The 19,173-nt window shown below is 39.5% G+C and overlaps 1 protein-coding gene across 6 annotated transcripts in view; it reads right to left on the reverse strand.

The window, feature by feature from the left end:
- INTS6L (integrator complex subunit 6 like) overlaps positions 1–19,173 on the reverse strand; it is a 58,755-nt gene that overhangs the window by 15,723 nt on the left and 23,859 nt on the right. For 5 of the 6 annotated variants that reach the window (XM_070365482.1, XM_005904054.3, XM_070365483.1 and 2 more), the window contains exons 3-9: positions 18,253–18,402; positions 17,370–17,459; positions 16,945–17,128; positions 16,534–16,662; positions 13,100–13,263; positions 9,977–10,129; positions 6,530–6,662 (exon numbers count right to left, since the gene is read on the reverse strand). In XM_070365482.1, the coding sequence (XP_070221583.1) occupies positions 6,530–6,662; positions 9,977–10,129; positions 13,100–13,263; positions 16,534–16,662; positions 16,945–17,128; positions 17,370–17,459; positions 18,253–18,402 (1,003 nt within the window). Of the gene's footprint in view, positions 1–6,529; positions 6,663–9,976; positions 10,130–13,077; positions 13,264–16,533; positions 16,663–16,944; positions 17,129–17,369; positions 17,460–18,252; positions 18,403–19,173 lie in introns of those variants that run through there. The other variant, XR_011463161.1, reaches the window with a different exon arrangement.

Raw genomic sequence — 19,173 nt, forward strand, 5'->3', positions numbered from 1 at the left:
TGAATTACTCTGGTTAAGAAAGGCAACTACATATTTTCTTCCTTTTACTGCTATAGTAAATTATTCACTCCTGCTGAAGCTAATTTAAATGAATTTACAAAGCCATAAACCGTAGGTCTTTTCTTCTTTTGGTACAGGGTGGAAAGAACAAAGGGAAAAAGATCTGAAGAGATTTCTGGCTCATTGCAGCATGCAGGTCCTTAAAGACCATTCACATCTTGACAGAAAGGAATGATAGACCGTGGAAGTATCCTGTTATACCATGTCTTTGTGTGAAGTCTGTGGGGAATTTGGCAGATTTTGGAAACTGACAAATTTAAATACCACCAGACTGAAGAGACATTTAGTATAAATAGATTAGATAATGAGAGTCAATAATAGTCTTAATATTTCTAACAATGCCAATTACAATGATTCTACCCAGGAGCTAATTTAGTCTAGTTATTTCTTGTTGGATTTATTTTTTAATGGGGGTGAGAGGAAGAAAATCTTCCACTGACTAGGTCAAGGGTAGAGAGCAGTTAGGGTGACACTGCTTTTGTGACCCCATAGACTGTAGCCTACCAGGCTCTTCCGTCCATGGAATTTTCCAGGCAACAGTACTGGAGTGGGTTGCCATTTCCTTCTCCAGAGGATCTTCTTCCCAACCCAGGGGTCGAACCCGGTTCTCCCGCATTGCAGGCAGACGCTTTACCATCTGAGCCACCAGGGAAGCTTACACTGCTTTAGTCACTATCTTTGCTGCTCAGAAAATGATTTCCATGGTATTAGATTTCCATTCACTTGGAGTCTGCAGAGTGGTAAAGATACCATGAACAATTAGCTCATCCACATTCGAAAGATGAGGAGGTGAGAGTGTGGAAGAAGAGTAAAATGACACTGTCAGCACCTCAAAAACTACAGATATTTTCTCTTCCAGTTCCTTTCTCCCCATTTCCTGCTCCAAAAAGGTGGGGTTTGAGTCCAAGCTCAGACACATGCTATGTACTTAGCTCAGTGAGCTTCAGGAAATCACTTCACCATTTTGTGCCTCCATTTCATCCATAAAATGAGTTTAATGATCATCACCTTACCCCATAGGATTGTTCTGAGTAACTAGATTATGGATGTGAAAACAATATCCAAAATTTATAAATAGCATAAACTGAAAAGCACTGGATATATAGTGATAAATAAATATCAAATTATCCTTTTCCAATTATTCTCTTTTCCTCTTCCTAATAATAACTGGTCTTAAGATGGAGATGAACTTTATTCTTTACACAAGTTCCCAGTTCTTAATTTTTTCAAAATAAGTGACTGAATGTGGCATATTTAAGAAGGGGACAAAAAGACAAGTTGCTACAAATGCTTTAGTTAATGACCCTCAATAGAAAAAAAAATTCCTAATTTCTCAATTGAGAGAGAATCTTTCCATCTGTAATAATCCGGTTACCACCCTACTGACATGATTCTTATGGTAGCTCATTGATCCAATTAAGCCTCACCCAGGTAAATTTTGGTGCTTAAATAATTAAACTTTTCTTAAATACTTTTGATGAAAATCTTTAATTAATAAACAGGAAACAGGGGTCACTTTTATGGACAGTTATTGTACTCTGCAGAACCACAGGGATGTTCCAGACATCAAAGTGTACATGACTTAAATTCACGACTTTTTACTAAATGCCCTGGTGATGGAATCCCAGTTGAGCTATCTCAAATCCTAAAAGAAAGTGCTGTACTCAATACGTCAGCAAATTTGGAAAACCCAGCAGTGGCCACAGGACTGGAAAAGGTCAGTTTTCATTTTAATCCCAAGGAAAGGAAATGCCAAAAAATGCTTAAACTACTGCACAATTGCACTCATCTCACACGCTAGTAAAGTAACGCTCAAAATTCTCCAAGCCAGGCTTCAGCAATACGTGAACCGTAAACTTCCAGATGTTCAAGCTGGTTTTAGAAAAGGCAGAGGAACCAGAGATCAAATCGCCAACATCTGCTGGATCATGGAAAAAGCAAGAGAGTTCCGGAAAAACATCTATTTCTGCTTTATTGACTATGCCAAAGCCTTTGACTGTGTGGATCACAATCAACTGTGGAAAATTCTGAAAGAGATGGGAATACCAGACCACCTGATCTGCCTCTTGAGAAATCTGTATGCAGGTCAGGAAGCAACAGTCAGAACTGGACATGGAACAACAGGCTGGTTCCAAATAGGAAAAGGAGTACGTCAAAGCTGTATATTGTCACCCTGCTTATTTAACTCATATGCAGAGTACATCATGAGATACGCTGGGCTGGAAGAAACACAAGCTGGAATCAAGATTGCTGGGAGAAAGATCAATAACCTCAGATATGCAGATGACACCACCCTTATGGCAGAAAGTGAAGAGGAACTCAAAAGCCTCTTGATGAAAGTGAAAGAGGAGAGTGAAAAAGTTGGCTTAAAGTTCAACATTCAGAAAACTAAGATCATGGCATCCGGTCCCATCACTTCATGGGAAATAGGTGGGGAAACAGTGGAAACAGTGGCTGACTTTATTTTTTGGGGCTCCAAAATCACTGCAGATGGTGACTGCAGCCATGAAATTAAAAGACGCTTACTCCTTGGAAGAAAAGTTATGACCAACCTAGACAGCATAATCAGAGAAGGCGATGGCACCCCACTCCAGTACTCTTGCCTGGAAAATCCCATGGATGGAGGAGCCTGGTAGGCTGCAGTCCATGGGGTCGCAAAGAGTCGGACACGACTGCACGACTTCACTTTCACTTTTCACCTTCATGCACTGGAGAAGGAAATGGCAACCCACTCCAGTATTCTTGCCTGGAGAATCCCAGGGACGGGGGAGCCTGGTAGGCTGCCGTCTATGGGGTCGCACAGAGTCAGACACGACTGAAGTGACTTAGCAGCAGCAGTAGCAGACAGCATATTAAAAAGTAGAGACATTAATTTGCCAACAAAGGTCCGTCTCATCAAGGCTATGGTTTTTCCAGTAGTCATTTATGGATGTGAGAGTTGAACTATAAAGAAAGCTGAGCACCGAAGAATTGATGCTTTTGAAGTGTGGTGTTGGAGAAGACTCTTGAGAGTCCCTTGGACTGCGAGGAGATCCAACCAGTCCATTCTGAAGATCAGTCCTGGGTGTTCTTTGGAAGGACTGATGCTAAAGCTGAAACTCCAGTACTTTGGCCACCTCATGCGAAGAGCTGCCTCATTGGAAAAGACCCTGATGCTGGGAAAGATTGAGGGCAGGAGGACAAGAGGATGAGATGGTTGGATGGCATCACCAACTCAATGGACATGAATTTGAGTAAACTCTCGGAGTTGGTGATGGACAGAGAGGCCTGGTGTGCTGCAGTTCATGGGGTTGCAAAGAGTCGGACATGACCGCACGACTGAACTGAACTGAACTGCCTACTAAAACTACAAAACTGTTCTATATCTTTATATTATATCCTTATACATAATTAAAATATATAATTATATTATATGGAATATCAGGGACTTCAAGAGCTACTAAGATAACATAGATATTAATAATGAGAACAGTATTATTAATCAGACAATAATGACTGAAAGCATTATTGAACACTTACTTTTTGCCAGGTGAGTTCAATGCAATTTAACTGTATTAAGGGCTTCCCTGGTGGCTCAGACAGTAAAGAATCTGCCTGCAATGTGGGACACATGAATTCAATCCCTGGGTCAGGAAGGTCCCCTGGAGAAGGGAATGGCTACCCATTCCAGTGTTCTTGCCTGGAGAATTCCATGGACAGAGGAGCCTTGGCAGGCTATAGTCCATGGGATCGCAGAGAGTCAGACATGACTGAGCGACTAACACAATTCATTTAACACCAATGAAATCCCTTTCAGGTAGGTGCTATTATTATCCCCACTTTATAGATGAAATAGTTGAGGCACATAGAGGTTAAGTATCTTAACCAGGGTCATGAAGCTAACAAACAAACAGCAGAGCCAGGATTCATTATCAGGGCAGCTATACCCTACAGTTCAGACTCCAAATCTCTATGGAAACCACACAACCCAGAAAGCGAAGTAATGGCAGAAGTATGGCTGGAAACTATTGCAGAACCTCAACATGAAACCCAACTTAGGGATTCAAGGGCACAAGGACCTCAGCCTCAAAGGGTGTATGCTCCTTGGAAGACACAGGTTATAAAAAAGCCTGTGTCTTCAAATGGATATTTGAAGCCAAAGAGAAGAATACGAACTGAGTCAAGAATGAGGTGAAACTCAAATGGATGTGTGGGATCAGGGAAGGGGAAGAAATCAAAGATGCCTCTGGGGTTTCTGGTTTGGAATGTTTGCAAAGGGATAATGATGGTCTAGGCAGGGTTGGGGAGAAGGCAATAGCACCCCACTCCAGTACTCTTGCCTGGCAAATCCCATGGACGGAGGAGCCTGGTGGGCTGCAGTCCATGAGGTCGCTAAGAATCGGACACGACTGAGCGACTTCACTTTCACTTTTCACTTTCATGCATTGGAGAAGGAAATGGCAACCCACTCCAGTGTTCTTGCCTGGAGAATCCCAGGGACGGGGGAGCCTGGTGGGCTGCCGTCTATGGGGTCACACAGAGTTGGACACGACTGAAGTGACTTAGCAGCAGCAACAGCAGCAGCAGGCAGGGTTGGATAGAGCCCTCCCCCAAATGATCAGGTAGACGATTTGCATTTTTTTTTCCCATTTCATAGGTTTCCTTTTGCTCTCTACTGTATCCTTTGATCCACAAAAGTCTTTAAGTTTGATGTAGTCCCATGTGTTTATTTTCGCTTCTGTTGTCTGCACTTTTGGTGTTGTCTCTTTTTTATCATTTCTTACAATTGCATGTGAATCCACAATTATCTCAAAATAAAAAGTGTACTTAAAAAACAGAAAAATAATATTCTTAACAGTTTAAGTGAAGATTAGCTAGTTTGATCCTTCATTTTATAGATGTGAAAACCAGAGGTCATAAAGGTATATTTAATAAGACAGGGTAAATAAATAAACCCACAAAATACCTTTTATTGGTAGTATTATTAATATCAAAGACATAATCTATATTTTATATAAGTGACAATCACCTCTTAGAGGATATTTTTAGAGTAGACAAAGAAATAAAGTAAATAGGCTAGCCAAAACAATCATTTATGATGACCCACTCTTAATTTTCTTCATTTGCAACATTTAAAAGAACTGCTTTATCAGGACATTTGATACATAGACTATTTATAGCACTAAAAAATCTTACGCTTTTAATGACTATATTAAAACTTGGTAAAGGTTTGATCCTTTTTGCAAAAATTAAGAAACCTCAGCAACTAAAAATGTTCGTAACTTTACAAGGAGGAGGATACCGTGCGGTACTATATTACTCTAAACAGACGTGGCTCCTTAAATGAGAGGAAAAAAAATCTCCATACACATTTTCAGTGATGTCTGAGTAACAGCTTCTGGAGTTGTTCCTTTTAGAATTTTGCCATGGAAACCACAGCTTCTACAACTGCAGAAGTCACTATTGTATCTATTACTTTAACTTGCTACCTTGCTTAAAACAGATGCCTCAAGAGCGTTTCCTATTCTTTTGTAGAGGAACTAACTGCAATCCAGTAATGCCATGGAAGCCCTATTTTCTGAAAAAGCCATCAGATTCTTGAAGTGTCAACCACAATCAATTTTGGGGGTGCCCAAACTAGTTTACCAAAAGCCAAGTGCACTTAAAACCAGAGAAAAGTGGGAATTCCCTGGCCGTCCAGTGGTTAGGACTCTGTACTTCCGATGCAGGGGCCACAGGTTTGATCTTGCATGCCTTGTGGCATAGCCAAAAATAAAATAAATGTAAATAAATGAAACAAAAATAAAACAAGGAAGTGTGTACACACACATATTAAAAAAAAAAAAAAAGAAAAGGGGTGACAACACTAGAGCTTGCAAACCAAAGAGCAGCATAAGAATCACACCCCCACCCCCAGGAGAAGGGAACGGCAACCCACTCCAGTATTCTTGCCTGGAGAATCCCATGGACAGAAGAACCTGGTGGGCTACAGTCCATGGGGTCACAAAGAGTCGGACAGGACTAAGTGACTAATACTTCCACTTTCCCAGGTGAAGAGTCTTTTCTGTCTGATGCAAAAACAACAAAAGGAAAACGAACACAACAGAAAGCAGGATGCCAATTCTATCTTTCTTAATCAGTTTTTAGACTTTTATATATCCTGACACCCATTACTCTTTGGATACATTTAAAATGCTTAGTTCATCATCAACTTTTCTTTTTTGCTGTATTTTAAAGATGACTAAGGGCTTCCCTGGTGGCTCAGTGGTAAAGAATCTGCCTGCAATGCAGGAGGCCCGGCTTTAATCCCTGGGCAGGGAAGATCCCCTGGAGAAGGGAATGGCAACCCACTCCAGTATTCTTGCCTGGGAAATTCCATGGACAGAGGAGGTGGGTTATAGTCCCTAGGGTCACAAAGAGTCAGACCCAACTTAGCAACTAAACTACCACCACACTGAAAAGATGACTGAATGGCACATACTTGACTTACCTAAAAGAGGGAGTAAAACTGGGTAGTTGTACGGCATCACAAAGAGGTTTACACAAGTTAAAGTCGTACTGGCTTTTAAATAACCAAATGGATATCCAAGTTCATTGTATTTTCCACTGCTAGTAACAAATACCTGAGAAGATCATGAAGTAATGTACAGTTATGACAATAAGGATTTTATGTCAAACCAAACTCACAGCAACATGCTATACCAGCATCTCTGGCACAATTGTAATTTTAAAATGGGAATACTGCTTTCTCTATATTTATGTCAAAAAATAGAATGTTCAGATTGCAATTCTTTAATAACCATTTGGAGACCACAGGCTGCAACAACAATACCCAAATATTTACTTAGTTAGCACAATGGAAAATTAGGCTGAAATACCACTAAGTGATACCAGCCATTAAAACAAATTGACTACTCAAAAGAACAAGTGGTGACCAGAGTGGAGACTTTAGGAAAATGGAACATGGCCCCATGCCTAAAGCATGCAATTACAAAAACAAAGCCCATTTAAAGGATTATGCTAACACTCCTTATGTGAACTACTATTAAGTCTTGCTCTACTTCCCTTTGATGCCCCATTTCCCTACCCATTTATTCATTTTTCATCCAATAAATATTTATGAGGAGTCTATTACAAGCCAGGCACTGGTGCTAATTATTTTGAGACAATTATATTGAGCAAGGAGATGCTTTGGTTCAATCTGGAAGGCATTTTCTCTTGTAAATAATCCTGGTGGAACAAACATTCAATAAAAATGAGAACATTAATCTTTATTACATATGACTAGCATCTTATTCCTTATTCCTGACTTGATAGATATGATATTTTCAGGTCCCATTCACCTGATATGCTATTCTGGAGTCCTCTAGCTATCATGATTTCTCTGTGTTCCATGTTCACTCTTTGGCCAAATCAGGACATTAGTATATAATTTTATGGACCTAGACCTTTACCTTTTCTAACATCCTTCAGCAGGATATTTAAGACAGAAGTCACATCCTGATGGTGAACAGAACCCACTTACTTTGCTAATTCTTGTTCAACCAGCAACATCACCTACCAGTTCACTGAATTCTTTCTATACTAAGCTGTAGCTTAAAATAAATCTTTCCTATGTAATGGATGCCTCCACAAAACAATGGATTGTGTTAAAACATGACTCATCTACTAGATTTCATCTCTTAATTTGAACCTTAATAGAAACAGACAATTGTAATAAAACATGTTGGACCCAGGCTTCCCTGGTAGCTCAGCCGGTAAAGAATCTGCCTGCAATACAGGAGAACTGGGTTCCATCTCTGGGTTGGGAAGATCCCCTGGAGAAGGGAAAGGCTACCCACTCCAGTATTCTGGCTTGGAGAATTCCATGGACTGTACAGTCCATGGGGTCACAAAGAGTCGGACACGACTGAGCGACTTTCACCACATGTTGGATTTCCTCCTGTTTCCTAAGTGTGTATAATAGAAAGAGGGGAAATCATCACAAAGGATAAAAAAGTTACAGCCAGCAAGGATCATACCTATAACTCTTCTGAAAGGAGAAGCACTGTTTTTTTTGTTCCTTGCTCACTCTCTTTCTGTCTTTATTCCCTCCCTTCCCACCCTCATACCTTCCTTCCTTCCCGTAAGCCCATTGAGTTTTTCCAAATTCTTTATCACCTGCAGATTCACAGAATTTGGAGGTTCAAAGGGATCATTAGAGATCATCTAGTCTAGAGAAAGTGTCTGGTCCAAAAGCCACATAGTTGGTGGGAAAGCTGGGGTTAGAATCCAGTTTCCATTATGACTTTCCAAAATTTCCTGGCTCCTGGTTCATCTTATTCTTTTTCATTCCCACTAATTCATCACATTAAACTACTCTAAACCAAAGTAACATAAGATGCAAGAGAAAGACATATGGCAAATTTAAGCGGTGCTGCAAGGATTGAGGACAGGATTTCTTAAGTTCCTTTGGAGAAGATTTACAAGGAAGATGCTATATAGAATAAAGGGTTTATTTGGGGGGAAAACTGTAATTTGTAATTTTATATGCTTGTATTCCAAAATGTTTTTCAATTCATAAATTCAAGCTTTTACCTTGATTTTAACTTAGCATGCTCTCATCCCTATATCTACATTTCTAGCACATTTTGGTGTATTTTATTGAAATATAAACATACATTCAAAATTGCATGAATTATAAGTATACAGTTCAATGAATGCTCAAAAAATGAACGTATATGTGTCATCAGCACCTGGATCAAGAAATAGAACCTGACCAGAAAACCCTTCGTGTCTTTTTCTGGTCACCATTCTGTACCCCCAAGAGAAATCACTCTCCTGACTTTGAACAAAATAAAAGGCAATCTTACATCTTTTTGAACTATATAAAGTTGAATCATATGATATGTGATCTTTTATGTCTGGCTTCTTTCGCTCAGTATTATATTTATGAGATCACTCTGTTTCTTGCACTTTTACATCCTTGCTTTACACCTGTTTCTTTTTTGTCTACCCAATTTTAGCATCTTTGTAGAATTTAAGTAGTTTAAAGACAACTAGTAGCAATGATTTCACATTGTAGGTTGAAACAGATGGTGGTCTGAAAGTGTCCCTTGTGTAAGTAAAATGTAACAATTACTGATTGCTGTAGTTTAGAAATAGAACAAACATTCTTACAGTGTAGGACTTCCTTATTATATTCAAATAAAATAGCTGTGATTACCATATATGGATTTTCACAAATTAAAATCCAAAGGTGAGTCTATTAACAAATAAGCAAGCCCTCCTGGCTGAAGTGTACCTCTTGGAAGGGTCAGTGTTGTACATCTGCCTATGCATCTCCTTCATCCAAGGAAAATCCATACCACACACACCAGTGTGGTTTGTACTACAAGAAGAGCTTGATTACATTACACTAATACATAAAGTAATTTCAGGTTTATGTTTTTGTTTTGTTTTGTTTGTCAAAAATGTCTTGTACTGGGAATTCCCTGGCAGTCCAGTGGTTAGGGCTCTACATTTTTACTGCAGAGGGCGTGAGTTTGATCCCTGGTTGGGGAACTAAGATCCTGCAAGTCATGTGGTTTGACCAAAAAAAAAACCAAAACAAAAAAACCTTTGTCCAATCTGTTAAGTTCACAATAAGGACTGAGAACATTGCTTCAGCTGCAGAAGCCATAGCCATAGCCTTTAACCTGGGGTCCCTGGATAGGCTTCAGGGGAGTCCTCCAAATATGTAGGTTTCATCAGGTTCCTTAAATGGCAATGTGTATGGTAGGCTAACTTCAGCCTGAAGTTATTTGCTTAGCCATGTTGCTTACTTGATAGCATTTGTGAGAAACATTATTAATAGACTCAGCCCAACTATTCCCAGATTAACCTTTGAAAGTTCTTTAAACAATTCCCAGATCTCTGAGTGGTTCCAGACATTTGGCTAACAACAAAGGGGAAGTACCTGCCAGCAAGTATGGGGCGACTTTCGTTCCAGGATGTACTGAGTTAAGGGTGAAGGTTCAAGTTCATATTTGTCAAAGGGAAGTTTGTCTATTACCATTGGCTCACAATCTATACAGGAGAACCTCACAATAGGATGAGATGTTCGTGGAGGCTAAAAAACAAGAGGGGAAAATACAATCTGTTATCAAGACAGTTGATATATCTGACAACTCTGAAGCTCTTTTTAAGTCCTTGTTGGTCATTCATTTTTAAAAACAATTTTAATTGAAGGATAATTGCTTTACAGAATTTTGTGGTTTTCTGTCATACATCAACAAGAATCAGCCATAGTTACATGCAACTCTTTTATGTTTTGTTAAACCATCGCTGAGATATATAGATGGGCTGTTTTGCGAAAGATGGCTCTTGAGCTCTAAGTGTCATCAATGGCAGAGGGGACTCAGATTCTTTCGCTCTACCATCTACTTGGCATTGGGAAGAAGAAAGGTAAATTATAACACTCATAACTACAGTTTTAGGGAAGTAAAAAATAAAACTGCCTTGAATATTAAGAACCCGGAAATTCAGATCCACTTTGTGACATTCAAGGACTATCTTCCCTTCACTACTTTGTATATAAGGTTTCAGATAAGTCAGAAACTGCTAGGGAAGAGGAAATCCATGAAGCTTTCAAATGAGGTAATGACAGAGCTGGAGCCACTAACAAGCAAGATGAACAATTATAAAGGAATGGAAAAGGCAAGACAGAGACTGAAAATGAGCCCGTCACAACTCCAGGGCCTAGCTGAAATTTTCTTTGCAGCTGAATTTTTATAGCATTTCTCACACCCAAACACTTACTGAACAGCTAGAGATGGGGATGCTCTTGGCTGGGCTGAAAGGCCCGTGTACCTGGGGTACCAGAGCAGACTGATGGAGCAGTCATTTTATTAACGGGTTTAGCTTGTGAGGATGGAGAGCACCAGTGAGAGAAATGGTGGCAGCAAGGGCAAATGGAGAGAGAAAGAGACAGGACAAGTCACAAGGTCAAGAGTGAGACGTGGCTCTGTGTACTCTTGCTCAGAGATCTGTGAGGCTGATGTGAATATGATAAAACATCTCCTTTTCTTTATAAAAGGGAAAAACATGCTAATTTGCCTTTATGATTTACAAACCTACAAGATGTTTTGGGGACTGAGAAAAATAGCCTTCCAATGTGCTTTTAAAGCTGGAGAAATGGACTGCCCCTGGTGGTCGAGTGGTTGGGTCTCTGCGCTTCCAATGTGGAGGCCATGGGTTCGGTCCCTGGTTGGGGAACTAGGATCCCACACGCCCTGTCATGTGGCCAAAATTAAAAAAAAAAAAAAAAAAGAAAAAAAAAAACCTGGAGGAACAGTAACACAAGCTATGTGAGTTACCTGGAATTTCTTCAATTCTGTCTTTTTCCCTGATTTTAATTTTAATCAAACTTGTGAAATATTTCTGACTTATTAGATTGAAATCTATAAAAAGACATAAGTGAAACCCCATCACCAGCAATAATGATGCAGATTTGTAACTAAAACATTCACTCTGGGGTTTGAAGGAGCTGAGAGTAACTGGGCTCTGAGGTTTAACAAGCATGCCACCTCAGTGTCCTGAGGGACAGACAAGGAGATGGAGCCTCACCCACTGCAGGGACTGAGGATGGCTCTTCAGTCGTATATTCTGGCCTTCCATGGGCACCTCTGAAAAAAATGCAGGAACCTCAAAATAGCAATCAGGAGAAAAATCCAGTTCATGTCAGAAATGTCTAAAATTTAGATAGACTATAGATTGGCTGAATCTGGAAGGCAGTGGAAAAGCAGTGACCATTTTGTGCCTCTTTCTCCGCCCCACCCCCCACAAGGATTGTTGTTGCCGTTTAGTCACTAAGTCATGTACAACTCTGTGACTCCATGAACATGGAAGTCGGCCAGGCTTCCCTGTCCATGGTATTTTCCAGACAAGAATTCTGCAGTGGGTTGCCATTTCCTTCTCTGCGGGATCTTCTGAACCCAGAGACTGAACCCACGTTTCCTGCATTGGCAGGTGGATTCTTTGCCACCGAGACACCTGGATGCCCCAAGGATTGCTCTGGCCTTTTTATATTGGCTGGGAGGAGGGAGGAGGATGAAAAGGAGAATAGGTTTCACATGGAGCAACCACAATATCAAACCCTGTTCCACCAAATATGGTGAACAAAAAGATAAATCTTTGCTTAAAGATAATTTTTAAAATATTGCTTAATTACTCATCATTCAAAGACTCTTAAGAGTCCCTTGGACTGCAAGGAGATCCAACCAATCCATCCTAAAGGAGATCAGTCCTGAATATTCATTGGAAGGACTGATGCTGAAGCTGAAACTCCAATAACTTTGGCCACCTGATGAGAAGAACTGACTCACTGGAAAAGACCCTGATGCTGGGAAAGATTGAAGCGGGGAGAGAAAGGGACGACAGAGGATGAGATGGTTGGATTGCATCACAGACTCAATGGACATGAGTTTGAGTAAACTCTGGGAGTTGGTGATGGACAGGGAGGCCTGGCGTGCTGCAGTCCATGGGATTGCGAAGAGTCAGATACGACTGAGCAACTGAACTGAACTGAACCGAAAAGTACACTGCCAAGGAACTCAAGTCCACTGATTATAAAAATACTGAAAAGTAGGCCCACAAAGTCCCACTACATGTCCAATGGCTCCCTCAGAGAATGGATGAATCTCTGCTTTGAATACATTTCTAGAACCTATACACAGTGTAAACTAAGTTCTAATTTCCCAAGGATGTACATGAAAATCAGTGCCTGCCCTTTTCACGCATTGTGTTTACCACAGAAATTCAGTCGGCGGCTCTGAAATAAAAACCAAGCCACAGATTGCAACAGCATCAAAAACAACAATATTTTAAAATCTAAAGAGGGTAGATTAAGTGGCAAAGGCAACTGAGAGAAAGAATGCCCTAACAGAAAGGAAGTCCTCTCTTGCTTTCAGTACAAGCTAGACTTTCCAGTAAGTGATAGAAGGCACAGCTTAAAAGTTTCCAAGCTATTTTAAACAGTTCTCTGTAATCAGCTAATTGAAAATCCAGAATGATGTTTACCTTTTTGTTTTATGACACTTACTAGTGAAGGTAAATTCTGATCTGGCCAAAAAGATTCTGGAATTGGCCAATGCCCAACAGGAACACCAGTCTTAGAGTTAGGCCGCACATAAATGAGCTTATGACAACTATGCCATGGCTGAGCAGCAAATGAATTGCTTGGCCTGGATGAATCCATAAGTCCATCTGAAAATTAAACAAAAGACAGAATAAGGCATGAATTTCTTTGTACAGCCACTGATCTCCTTGTACAGATTTTTCAGTTGAAAGCAAAGTACAAAACAAGACCAAAACAGTGATTCATGAAAGACGGAAGAAAAAAAGTGACTCCACTAGACTTTCTAAATGTTTTCTCTGGCTACTCTTTTCTGTTTTTGTTTTTTTGTTTTGTTTTTATCATTACTTTTTTTATTGGAGTGCAGTTGCTTTACAATCGCAACTCTTTTCATCATCTAATCCAACTCCTCTAATCTGATATCCCATACCCTTCTTCCTTAACTATAACCGAAATAGGTAGTTATATGGAAAACTGTCATAAAGTTAGTTTTAAATTTTCTGAGGTTTGACACAAATTAAACACACTAAACCACAACAATTATTTTTTCAAATTAGGCGTATGAAAATTGTTCATTCCCTGGTATAGTTTCACTTTTTTGGAATCTGACAGAATAAGTCATAAAATCCATTTAGATTTTTTTTCTATTTTCAACTAGATTAAAAAAGTATTCTTTACTAAACAGTTAGACCCAATGACCACAAAGGCAAATTCACTGAAAGGTAGAAGGAACGATGACAATACAATCAATCTATGTATATAGTTGGGGAGGGAATACAAAGTGAATGCATCAAGTTTATATGGACTACTTCATTATAATTTCCTTCTTCACCCATATTAAAATCCCATGGAAACTGGGCATCATATAATGCTGAATAATATACCCTGAGTGTATTTTAATTATTTGAGCTAGTGTATTTCATTTGCCCCCTGAAAACAGGGCAAGGCAGAGTTACATAACCTTTAATGTTATGATTCATTAGTCTAAATTATAATTGTAAAAAATACGTGATAATGATTTGAGTCTCATGTTTTTCTTAAATTACATACCATTTGATTTACTTATTTAAGCATTACTTTAAACAAGTAATTACTTTAGAGCAGGGGATTTACTGAGGTCCATGAAACTATAGAGAATACATATAATGGCTTCAGGGAACCAAAAGATCCCCTCTGAAGTTGAGTTAGTTCACAGTTCTGGGGATGTGGTTTTTTTGAGGAGAAAATTCTTAGCTTTCATCAGAATCTCAAAGGTTAAGAACTCTGGACAAAGGGAAAATGGAGCTAGAAAGAATGTTTGAGCTATTTATATGGCACGATCTAACTGGTTTTCAGTAGGAAAGTTCCCAGCTCACGGGAAGGTAATGAACACAAAATTATGGACTTGAGTGGTCTATCATTACCAATGCAACATGTCCTTCCTTTACAATTAATTATTTTGAAATAGGCTGTGAGGCCTCAGTCTTCTATAGCAGGTGTTTCTTAAGGTATTTAACATTTATTATTTTATTTCTTAATGGACTTTAAAGTCATCTTTTATGTTTCCCAAAAATCCTGTTAAAAATTTTTAGATCAAAGTACATGAAATATATATGTGTATATATATGTATTTATATTTATTTGAGAAGCGATAACTTCACACTATCCATTCTTCCCAGTCAAGCACATGGTACCTCTCCATTTAATATAGACTTTTTTGTTTCTCTTGGTAGAGTTCTATAAATTTATTCATAGAAGTTCTAGGCCACCTCTACATATGTTTTTTAAAACTTATATTTTAATTGGAGGATAATTGCTTTACAATGCTGTATTTGTTTCTACTGTACAACAATGTGAAGCAGCCATAAGTATGCATATATTCCCTCCCTCTTGAACCTCTCTTCCACCCCCCGCCCCACCCCACCCCTCTAGGTCATCACGGAGCACTGAGCTGAGCTCCCTCTGCTATGCAGCAGCTTCCCCTTAGCTATGTATTTCATACATGGTAGTGTATATATGTCAATGCTACTCTCTCACTTCACCCCACCCTCCCCTTCCCACCCTGTGTCCCCAAGTCCATTATCTGTGTGTTTTTTAATTGGAGTCCAAGAACCCCTGAAATGAAATACAAAATTATGTGTGCATGTGTTGTCCATGTACTTTTTTCTGGAGAGAGGGGTCTCTATTTTTCCACTAGCTTCTTAAAGGGTTTTAGAGACTAAAAAGCAAAAAATTCAGGAATCATAGGATCCACTGCCTCAGCAAGAAATGTGTCTTTCTGCCCCTTTGCACTTACCCTTTTGCTTCTCCAGGCAGCTACCACTAATTGTGGCCACAACAATTAAAATGTATGAATCAGATCAGACAAGCACTGCGGTGATGATGGAGTCTAGGTACACACGGGTATGTGTGCTGTGCATGAACCGACAGGAATGAAGACAAGCTATGGCCTAGAACAGAGCTCTCAGTGAAGTCACTCAGTCGTGTCCAACTCTTTGTGACCCCTTGGACTGTAGCCTACCAGGCTCCTCAGTCCATGGAATTTTCCAGGCAAGAGTACTGGAGTGGGTTGCCATTTCCTTCTCCAGGGGATCTTCCCAACTCAGGGATCAAACCCAGGTCTCCCGCTTTACCGTCTGAGCCACCAGGGAAGACCAGAGCTCTGAGGGAGCCATGCAATGGGGTATGATTCCTTTTCCAATACAAAAGCAGCTCTGCTTTCATATTTTGAGATGTTGACGTTTCTATAAAATCTCATTTGAAGACAAAAGGTTCTGCAGTTAATAAATGGCCAAGAGAGACTTCCCTTGCAGTTCAGTGGTTAAGACTCTGCCCTTCCAGTGCAGGGGCCCAGGTTCCATCCCTGGTCAAGGAACTAAGATCCCACAAGCCACGTGGAGCCCTCCGTGACTTCCCCCCACCCCCCAGAAAAAGAACAGTGGCCAGGAAAATACTGGTGTAGGATCTTATAGAATACTAGCAGGTCCTGGCTAAACATTCACAACCTCTTGCTGATGTGTGGTAACAAATATAGATTTTATCAAGATAGTTTGACACATTGGCGCTCGCAAGACCAAAACCAGATGGCTGGCTAAGTGGCACTCTGTCGTGAATATCCAGCTATTTTATGACTAGAGAAGTGAAGAATTCAGTGTTATCCTAACACTAGGACCAGAAATATGAAATGGGCAGGGAAAGGGAAGAATGTTCTGAGGAAGAATTGACATTGAATTAAAGCTAGAAAGGTAGCCACAGGCAACGGATGAATGGCAGTTGTTTGGATGCATGTCTGTGACCACTTGAATGTGGGTGGCTAGTGAAGACAGTATTCTCTTGCGATTAGTTCAATGTTTTCTCAGTCTCAGATTGCTCTCCTATGTAAACACTTCAAGGTTAAAAGAAAAAAAGGTGATCTACTGTACCTTCTCCAATAGGAAGTGGATCTGGTCCTGTTTTTTCAAAGTTAATAACTACACCACTCTGAACTTTTTGAACTAAAGATTCTAAACATTGATTCAACATTCTTTGTGTTCTAACACAGTAGGAGCGACCTAAACCAGAAGGAAAAACAAAATAGTACAAGGTTGATCAAATAAAATACTACTTAACAATACAAGCATTTGAAATCCTAAAATACAACTCAAAATAATCAAAACTATGAGCCACCAGGGAAGCTCACACGGGGGGCAAACCTCACACTAATGATGAGCTTAAGCAGCAGAGTTAAAAGATACAGAAGGGAAAAAAGTAAAGCTAGGATATGGCATTTACGGAAAGTGGTACTCTGCTGCCCTGAATTCTTCGCTTTAGAAATAGCAAATATCCGCCAATACCTCCAGTGACTTCACACATCTGTGTGATGGCAGATTCATCAGTTGGTACACTCCCTATCTGCTCTGGTTCAGTAGAAGCCAATCCAGGCAAACGCAACACCAGGGCAAATAACCTTTGATCCCAACGAAAAGGTTCTTTAGTTAGTTCACTTCCAGGCAGAGGAGAATTCAAAGGCAGATGAAGCTGATAAGGCAAAATTGTAAAAGTTTCATCATAACAACTCATACAGAAATGAAGACAATTCAAGAGTTAAAGGGTTCACTTTTCTTTGATGTTGTCAATAAAATGAGGCAATCTTTCAAGGATTCCCAAGATGGAACGTTTGATTAAATTTATTCTTAACTGGGAATGTATGCCTCCCACATGCAGAAATAGCTGCATGTTCTCTGCCATTTAAACGAAATTAAAAAAAATGAAATCTCACCTCTTCTTGAACGCCAGAAGTACTTGTTAACTTGTTTCCATCTGTGATGGTAATTAAAATAGATGGTTCTAAAAAAAATGGATTTCGTCCCTAAAATACATTTAAAAAGTATTAGAGCCATGTAAAGTAATAAAATTATATTTCAATTTTTACATTTATCTTGCCTATGATCTCTCAAGTATGTGATAAAATTTGCCTGGATAAATAAGAAGGAAAAGATTAGGGACTGAAGTGGGTGGGGATCAAAATAACAATCTCTACAGAGGTAACATTCAGAATAAACTGAGGAATTCTTATAATTTGGGAACCTCTCAAACTATAACATCCAAATCCCCCCACCCTCTGCTTTCTAGGTAACCATGAAAGATATTAAAGACATTACAATGGCAGCATCAGCCACACCCATGATTCCATTCAGAATCTTGGCACAGAAAGGGGGATATAAGTGACTTACATCTGTAACCTGGACGGTGACTCTGGTTATTGTGAGCAGTTTTTACAGTAGAAAAGTGCAATGATCACTGCAGCAAACACTATTCTGCCTTCCTCTTATGATAGAGCTTTTTCATAACTTGGGAGGGATGAGGGACTTAAGGACTCTGAAAGTTTCTCTTCAATTGTCTTGTTCAATTTTTTCCGGCAATTTATTCATCCCATTATAACTGATGATCTGATGGGTAGGCAATTTTAACCATTTTATGGTCAAAGCACATAAAAGACTCTACCTAAAGGATTTTTGTTAAAGGATATATTTAAACTACACATGGACCTCCTTTTGGATGTTATGAAAAGGAGCAGAAAACTTGGCTGCCATGTTCAATTTTAAATTCTTACCCCAAGTCACCAAAATAAATTAGCTATACTCACTCAAAGAATTTTTTACCTGTCCATAATTGTCTATTCCAGATATTAATCTATTGAGATTTAACAAATCAAATGAGGATCTTAGAGCCTGACCAAGAGTAGTCAGTCCAGAAGCCTGAAGATTTTTTAGTTCACTCATGAATGTTGCGTGATTTTCCTTCCAACCAGCCTGAAAACCAAACATTTACAAAAAATTCCCAATTACACAATGAACAATATATAAAATGCAAACAACCACTAAATAACAAGTATCAAACCTCTAACAAATCAATAATTCCTTGTGTGCATGTGTGTGCTTAGTTGCTCAGTTGTCTGACTCTTTGCAACCCCATGGACTGTAGGCTCCCAGGCTCCTAAGTCCATAGAATTCTCCAGGCAAAAATACTGGAGTGGGTTGCCATTTCCTTCTCCAGGGGATCTTCCCAACCCAGGGACCAAACCCACATCTCCTGCACTGCAGGCAGATTCTTTACCCACTGAGCCATTGGGGAAGCCCAATAGTTCATTAAGTATATTATATATTCTATATATTGACTGATCAAGTGGAACTAAAGAAAGCAACCAGTTTGAGAAAGATCTGCCACCCTCGATGATCAAGACCAAAGATGCAAACAGTGAATTCAGTCCATTGTGGCTGGTGGGCTTTGGCTCAAGAAGTCTGCTAGTTTTCTATTCAGGCTCAATCAAACCTGCCAAAACACCACAGTATTTACTTTAGTTTGACACTGAGGATGAACAAGGAATAAGGGGGAAAGGAAGGAGTTATTTTTTTAAATGCATCATCCTTGATACAGACAATCAACTATTATGAGCATCTGACCTACCTGAGCTTTTCTAACCAAGATAATTTTTCCCAAACAATACTTTCACTTTAAACAAAAGTATAAGGAGAATTATAGGAATAAAGTCACAAGTATCTGGAGACAACCTGTCTGGCATC

This window comes from Bos mutus, chromosome X (assembly GCF_027580195.1).
Source record: "Bos mutus isolate GX-2022 chromosome X, NWIPB_WYAK_1.1, whole genome shotgun sequence".
NCBI lineage: Eukaryota > Metazoa > Chordata > Mammalia > Artiodactyla > Bovidae > Bos > Bos mutus.